At 41.1% G+C, this 8,251-nt stretch overlaps 1 protein-coding gene across 1 annotated transcript; it reads right to left on the bottom strand.

The window, feature by feature from the left end:
- Window positions 1-320: 320 nt before the first annotated feature.
- Window positions 321-8,220, bottom strand: LOC106586491 (mediator of RNA polymerase II transcription subunit 4). Its single transcript, XM_014173859.3, has 7 exons — window positions 8,132-8,220; window positions 6,561-6,627; window positions 2,096-2,266; window positions 1,891-1,948; window positions 1,703-1,789; window positions 1,331-1,462; window positions 321-1,175 (listed from the first exon to the last, which is right to left on the bottom strand). The coding sequence occupies exons 1-7, from the start codon at window positions 8,200-8,202 to the stop codon at window positions 1,003-1,005; spliced, it is 759 nt and encodes a 252-aa protein (XP_014029334.1). The 5' UTR covers window positions 8,203-8,220; the 3' UTR covers window positions 321-1,002.
- Between the last annotated feature and the right edge of the window lie 31 nt (window positions 8,221-8,251).

The following is an 8,251-nucleotide window of genomic DNA, read 5'->3' as shown; positions in this document are numbered from 1 at the left end:
ATATCAGCACCACACAAAGTATTTACTCAAAAGTTATATTTATTTACAAGCCTGAAAAAAAACTACAATATATACAGCCTTATTTACACATGGAGCAACAAGCCATCAGTCAATTAATATGCCGTTTTTCAATATAAAGAATATAAGGTGTGCTTGATGAATCTTGCCTGAAATAAGCAGTTTTTACTTTTGAAAAAAAAAAAGTTAACTCAGGTAAGTGCACCTACAATTTCAAAATCCACTCCTGGTGACATGTTTTCAGCAATAGCAGCGATAAGGAGCACTTGGGTTCGAATCAGCAACAACATTCTTTTTTTTCCTTCTTTTTTTAATGAAATACTGTTATATTCCTTCCTACACAAAGGTACATGTACTTTTCAACACTATTCCCCATTGCCAGTCTAAAAAAACAGCAAAGAAACAAAAAGGGGAACCTGATAGACAACAAAAGGAATATGTCTGTTATCAGTCACGTAGTACCAGACATTACCCTGGGGTGTATTCCTTAGTCGGATTCTATTGCACAACATTTTGTCTGTTCCAAAACATTTTGCAACGGAAACCGTTTACTCTAGGAACCAAACGAAACGGGGCGGGACCTACCCAAATTTGTCAATAGAAACATTTGTTTTCATTGCAAACTGTGTTCCATTACCGAATCTGACTAATGAATACACCCCTGAACTGATGCAGTGGACTTTACAGAGAGCTGGTGATATTACATTGGGGATCACAGATAGTGTTGTACAAATGTCTCATCAACAAGCCGGGAATAGAGAGGGTCAGAGAAAAACAAGACCGTGAGATGAGTATCTCTCAATATTCTCTGGATTCTATGTAGTTGTTTGCTATATCGGATAGCTAACCCTGTATCAACTGATGCTTATCGTAAATGTTATGGGTGTGATGGATAGCTGGCTCTACGAGGTACTGGGTGTGTCCAATTCCCAAATCAGAGTCAGATATACACACACAGATGGGCAGACAGAGACAGACACACACTTAGTCCGAGTCGCTGCTGCTGCTAGATGAGTCTGTAGACATGGCCTCCACGTCGTCCTCGTTCTCTTTGTTGTGGCCGGGGGGCTCCAGCCCAAAGTCGTTGCCATGGTGAGGGGGGAGCATGCCCACTGAGACATCTGATGGTTGCCAGGGGTACTGGGGGGTGAGCACATCTGATGAAGGGAGGGAAGAAAGAGTAATTAAACAGTGATAGGGTTAGTATTACAGTATATTTCACAGAAACATATCAAAACACAGATCCTAGGAGAAGACAAAAACAGTTGATTCCATTTGTCGAAAGGTGAAACCACACAAACCGAAAGCATACCTGGCAATCTCCCAGCTGCCAGTGCATCTCCAGGGAGGTGTCCATTCACGCCATTGGTTGGCAGGTTGCTCATGTGACCCAACAATCCACTGCGCATCTCCAGGTCAGTGGGGTAAGGTCTACGCGGATCACCTGTTATAAGGAATATGCCATGAAGTTGATTGAAGAGTAATTACAGTAGTATTGTGAATGCAAGTGACGGCTATGATAGTGACTGAGGTTCAAATATTCCCCATCAGTACTGAGAGGAATTTCCATTCTGGAGAGAAGGAACATGCAAGGGAAGAAGGATCTGGCGGGGGTGGGGGTTGAAAAATAGAGGGCATCGAAGACAGCATAACAGAAGCTCAAATGGGCAGAAACAGGACATACCTGGTACCCAGTTGAGAGGGGCACAGACTGCATTGCTGGCACTGATCCTGTGGGCATATTTGATGATCTCTTCTGAGGAGATGCTCCCTGAAAGACAACAGTACTTTTAGTTTCATGTATTATCTTTGGTAGTATTTATCATAAAGTTCTCCGGCTATTCAGATGAATGCTGTGAAAATCAGGCTCACCTTTTTTGGCCTTATCAATAGATTTCAGTTTCTCCTTTGCTTGGTATACAGCAGTCGCCTAGAAGAGAGGTTTGGGTAAAAAGGTTAGGTTGAATCAAAGTCAGAAACAAAGTGCTGTTTTGTTCAAATTGCCTGTTAATAAAATGTGACCCATTTTATAGTCTCTTTAGGATTTCTCATTTGTCCTCAGCTCTGCTGTACTCACCAGTATATGTTCAGCCTCCTTCAGCTGTTTCTGGAGCTGCTGGATGTCGCTGTCTCTCTTCTCCACCTCCTTCTCAAGGACCTGCATCTCCTGGTGCACCTTGCCCTGCTCATGGGCCACCCTCATCAGCTCCTGGAACTCTTTGTCTCTCTGTACCAGCAGCTCCAGGATCTACCCACAGCAAAACACATCCATTCAGACTTCTGACATCTATTGCATGCACATTGCAATGTATAGACTACTATTGAGACAGAGTTGTATGGAGAAAAGGCCGAATCAAACCTATTTCACAATACATGTAAATAAGAACTACATTTTAGTGGTATAGTGTACAATTAATTCTGTGAATATTGTAGATATTGCTACATTTAAAAAAAAAAAAAGGTATAGACGGGTTAGTTGGGGCAGAAGTCTGTGTGCTGTTGTGATTCTGGATGGCCAGATGGCTACTTCTTATCATTGTTGCTAGCTATGTGGGGAATCATAAGTGGCTTGTTTCAGCTAGTTTCATCTTGTTCTTGATACCATGTCTTGTTTTGACTGATGTCACATCTATGTCAATATGGCTAAAATTCACCAGCTAACCAACAACTGTATCAGAGACAACAAGTGCTTATTGTGCAAATGTATTTGTTTTCAATAAACATTGGAGACGAAATATAGTTTACATGTTGTCAACAATCTTAGCCAACCTTGTCTTTTTTTCTAAACAACCAACCTGTCAATATAGCGAACGCATTGTACAGTTTTCTGTTGAATCAGATGCCTGTTACTAGCCCTTGATCCTGACTCTCAGTTCCATTACATTACACATAGAGGTATGACGGCATCTTCTGTACGGGGGAGTTTAAGACCCCCAACGCTCGGTCTGAACATTAACACGCATCGCTTGCGATACGGTTTTGAAAGCATAAGGACCCTATGTTTCATATCAGCGAGGAATACATTTTTTCACTCCAAAAATTTTAGGGGGTTCGCACCGGCTGAAAGTTGACTGCATTCAATTTGGAACTGGGCTGCCTCCTGGCATGAGCCAGGTGCTCCGTTCAAAGCCAAGGGCAACGTCGGCTTAAAACAAAAGTGACGTAATTAAGCACGTGTAGTACAAAGTAAGATTGTGTTTTCACATGCAAAAGTGATTGCTTTTGATAAAAATGCTTTAATCTGCAATCCCAATGAAAACTAATTAGAAAATAAACATTTATTTTATGGAACAGATATGACAGAGCGGTGCAGATTACTGTTCAATTTGACAAGGGGGCGCCCCCCCTCCCAAATGTACACTACATGGCTAAAAGTACATGGACACATTCCATCGAACATCCCATTACAAAATCATGGGCATTAACATGGAGTTGGTCCCCCCCTTTGCTGCTATAACAGCCTCCACTCTTCTGGGAAGGCTTTCCATTAAATGTTGGAACATTGCTGCGGGGATTTGCTTCCATTCAGCCAAAAGAGCATTAGCGAGGTCTGACTCTGTTGGACGATTAGGCCTGGCTCGCAGTCGGCGTTCCAATTCATCCCAAAGGCATTCAATGGGGTTGAGGTCAGGGCTCTGTGCAGGCCAGTCAAGTTCTTCCACACTGATCTCAACAGACCATTTCTGTATGGACCTCGCTTTGTGCACGGGGGCAATGTCATGCTTAAACAGGAATGGGCCTTCCCCAAACTGTTGCCACAAAGTTGGAATCACATAATTGTCTAGAATGTCATTGTATGCTGTAGCGTTAAGATTTCCCTTCACTGGAACTAAGGGGCCCAGCCCGAACCATAAAAAACAGCCCCAGACCATTATTCCTCTTCCAAATTTTACAGTTGGCACTGTGCATTGGGGCAGGTAGCGTTCTCCTGGCATCCGCCAAACCCAGATTTGTCCGTCAGACTGCCAGATGGTGAAGCGTGATTCATCACTCCAGAGAAAGCGTTTCCACTGCTCAAGAGTCCAATAGCGGCGAGCTTTACACCTGTCGTGTCTTTGGGCATCATTAACTTGAAGACATGTTTATCAAATAACTCTAATTATTATTACGCGATTAACTGATTAATCGTGTAACTGTAATTAACTAGGTCGGGGCCCCAAGGAAAATATTCAGATTACACAGTTATAATTTTCCTAATATAACTGTCAGATATTATAACATTATATATTATAAGATCTGATCTATTATCTTCTTGTTTTAATGATGTGTTATTACCTCGCATCCAGTCTCATTCCAAACGTCGTAAATTGTTGTTATCTGCACGAACCCAGTCTTCACTAAGTCATCCATACATCAATTGTCTTAAAATCATTTATTTACTAAACTAAGTAATTCACAGAAAGCATACAAAACAGTAGGTATCGTTACAAAGCAATGGTAGAGGAATGTGCCCTAAACCGACATGTTAAACAACGGGTGATAAAGGGCAGCTGAGGAGGCACAACAGAGTTGATAAATATTAACAATTGATATGCTAATCCTTTGCACATGAACACTCACTCATTCAGAAACAATTGCAATCAATCAATATATATATATATATATATATATATATATATAAATAAATAATGGATGTTTCGTCGGTCTTCGCGTTCAATGATACCGAATTTCTAGCTGCAGACTAGTAATTAATATCAAAGACTTGTTATTATTCTGTCGGTATCGATAGTCTAAAAGTTTAACCACGTGGTATGGTTAAAGTTCAGTAGAGGGATGCATGGTCAAACCTATTGGCCAACTCGTAATGGAGTGGAGGCCTGGTCTAAAGAAAGAAATTCTGTGGGGGGGGGGGTTATACTGAACATAGAAAAGGCTGTCACATGACGCCTTGTCCTGTCTGTGTCCCTGGGGGCGTGCCAATGACTGAGTTAAGCTTTGTACAGAAATAAAATTCTCTCACATTAACATCAGTACATAGCATCTCAACATATTCCAAATAGCTTTAATCTTATTAAATCATTTTATACAACCATTAGATGTAAGTCTCATCGCTGAGGCTAGTATATAAATCTTAGTATGGTAATATGGCCATATTGTCTCTCATGAGTTGTCATAAAATTGTACCAAGCGGACCAGTTCGTAGCTGGATTCTTCACCGATCTTTTATACCTTCTCCAGAACATAAATGTCGTTCGGTTCTCCAATCCTGTGAGGTGGAAGAATCCTTTGTTCTCTATACGAAACCCACTCTGTCTCAAAACTGTGGCCTGTAAGGCAGGACATTCCCTTTGGAATTTACGTCCGCCTTCACACAGCCTTGCGTCAGAAGTATAGAGGTCGGGGGATGGTGCATAGAAAACCCAGAGGGCAACGTCATAACACCAGCAAAGGCTTGGCATTGAGCATCTTAGGCTTGTGTGCGGCTGCTCAGCCATGGAAATTCATTTCATGAAGCTCCCGACAAACAGTTCTTGTGGTGACGTTGCGTCCAGAGGCAGTTTGGAACTCGCTAGTGAGTGTTGCAACCGAGGACAGACGATTTTACACGCTAAAGCACTCCCGTTCTGTGAGCTTGTGTGGCCTACCACTTCGCGGCTGAGCCGTTGTTGCTCATAGACGTTTCCACTTCACAATAAGAGCACTTACAGTTGACCAGGGCAGCTCTAGCAGGGCAGAAATTTGACAGACTGACTTGTTGGAAAGGTGGCATCCTATGACTTTGCCACGTTGAAAGTCACTGAGCTCTTCAGTAAGGCCATTCTACTTCCAATGTTTGTCTATGGAGATTGCATGGCTGTGTGCTCGATTGTATACACCCGTCAGCAACGGGTGTGGCTGAAATAGCTGAATCTACTAATTTGAAGGGGTGTCCACATGCACTACATGTCAAAAAGTATTTGAGAGACAACAAGTACCCATTGTGCAAATGTATTTATGTTTTCAATAAACATTGGAGACTAAATATAGTTTACATGTTGTCAATCTAAGCCAAATTCGTCTGTTATGCCCCGTAGTTGCACACGTGTCGGTTTTGTTGCTAAACAACCAACTTGTCTATATATTTAACACGTTATGCAGTTTTATGTTAAATCAGATGCCTGTTACTAGCCCTTGAAGTGACCGGGCATTGCCCAGTGTACCCCGGGCCAGATTAATCAAACCCCCCTCAGTGTTAGTGCTTTTTTACAGAAAACAGACAGAGTGGACAATCTGTGCTAATTAAACATCTGCGTCTACGAACGTGTGTAAACCGGAAGACAGACGCAGCAAACGTGTTGTTACTGAAAAATACTGTTGGCTGCAACTGTGATAAAACCGGTTAAAACAGTGTACAGTAAGTGTGTATTTTGCATTTGTGAAATAGTTCTTACGTGATAGGAAAGTAAAGGGATTTATGTTTCTAGAACCGTACCACAATTGATTCACGTTTAGATTATTTGGCTGTTTTGGTTTCCAAAGCCAATTTGCCTTTAAACAGAATATCTAAGGTCCTACGGAGTAACGTTAAGCTCCTTTAGTCCATTATTGGGTTAGCCTGTTACCTGAGTGTCCTCGCCTCCTTGAGGGAGTTTTTGGCTCCTTGACAGTGCAAGCATCTCTATCAATTCCCTGAAATATGAGTAATATTGGGTTTAGTTTCCATGCATGATAATGGAGAGAAAACAGAACATCTCAGTTTGAAAGACAATACTTGACAGAGAAAATTACCAGATAATAAATTACCGCCAATTAGTTACTTGAACATTGCGTTTGCAAAAATGAGTTAATATAGTCCTCCTGACCATCCATTCGGACCTGGTCTCAGAGCATTTCGTATTATTCTGTATGTATCTCAGATATGGTTACATAAAACAGATGGTTACTTAAGGTAAAAATGAAAGGTGGGGGATTGTCGGGCGTAATACGCAAACGTCTAGCAACCGAAATGAGAGTTTGAATCTCATCACAGGCAACTTTAGCCTTTTAGCACCTTTTCAACTTCATTCTACTTTAATTACTTTGCAACTACTTAGCATGTTTACTAACCCTTCCCCTAACCCAACTAGCATTAGCCACCTAGCTAGAATTTGTAACATATCTGTTTTGCAAATTCCGAACATATTGTACGTTTCTCAAATTCGTAAAATATTGTACATTTTGCTAATTTGTAATGTACATTTTGCAAATTCATAACATAATACGAATTGTAGTTTGTAACATACCAAACGAAATGGGTGATGGACATCCACATATTAATACATAACATAAGAAACGTAACATATACTATATGGAGTGTTTCGGATTTACTTACAGAATAATACATACTCTGAGACCAGGTTGTCCATTCAATAAGTCCAACCCATTTATAAATGCCTACGTTTCTGCATTTTATAAATGCCTACGTTTCTGGGACCGGTTTCCCACAAGCATCATAAGGCTAAATTAATCTTAATCTTAGAATCCTAAAATGAATTTAGTTTTTAAATTATTTTGGGAAACCGGACCCTGGTTCTGAGTGTACAACCACAGATAGAACAATGAGACAGATATTTCACTGGATGTATAAATTTGAAGCATCCGCTTGGCGTTTCCCCTTACCTCCAAATATGGTAGTGAGAGGAAGCCCAATGGCGGGCAGTGGGAGAAGATGGAACGAGATGGATTTTGGCCGAAATCGATTAATCATTTGATCGAAATACAGTTTTCTGTTCCAAAACTAGAATCTGTTATAAACAGAGTGGACTGAGGTTTGTAGACTTTACCCTTTGCAAAAGTTGTTTAAAATCTAGTTGTTTAAGACTTATTGCACACGCGCAATTCACAGTAGGCGTTCCTTAACGGAAATATGCAGATGACGCTAGAACGCGCCAATAGGATCTCACTAACTCGTACTTGCTCTGCACCCCTCCTTACCTATTATGCCCACTATGGCTCATTTGATCCCATTGGAAACGACATGCTGTGCTCGATCTTGGTTTAGTTATAAAAATCTTTGGTACCACTCAGGTCGCTAACAATACACTCAGAACAAGAAACGTAGGCAAAGGCATTTTTGAATTAGCGACAAACTAGATCATTTGAATGGCTGTTAAGATAACAACTATTAAAGGGTGAGAAAATAATAATTTCGTACCTGGATAACACCTCTAAATCGTCCAGTACCAACAATAACCGCTCTTTTGTAGATTTGTCAGCCACCGCCATGGTTGTTGCCACGCCACTGCGCAGGACAGGAAATTGAGCTAATATTTTG

This window comes from Salmo salar, chromosome 25 (genome assembly GCF_965601325.2).
Source record: "Salmo salar chromosome 25, fSalSal1, whole genome shotgun sequence".
Lineage (NCBI taxonomy): Eukaryota > Metazoa > Chordata > Actinopteri > Salmoniformes > Salmonidae > Salmo > Salmo salar.
This window is presented reverse-complemented; position numbering and strand designations above follow the sequence as displayed.

Bases quoted from the DNA above. Each gene is read 5' to 3' on its own strand.
- LOC106586491 (XM_014173859.3), bottom strand. From the start codon at position 8,202: ATGGCGGTGGCTGACAAATCTACAAAAGAGCGGTTATTGTTGGTACTG. The intron at 1,790-1,890 runs GTGAGCCTGATT...GTTGTCTTTCAG, and splicing joins TATTGATAAGGCCAAAAAAG to GGAGCATCTCCTCAGAAGAG. The intron at 1,176-1,330 runs GTATGCTTTCGG...TCCCTTCATCAG, and splicing joins GGCAGCTGGGAGATTGCCAG to ATGTGCTCACCCCCCAGTAC.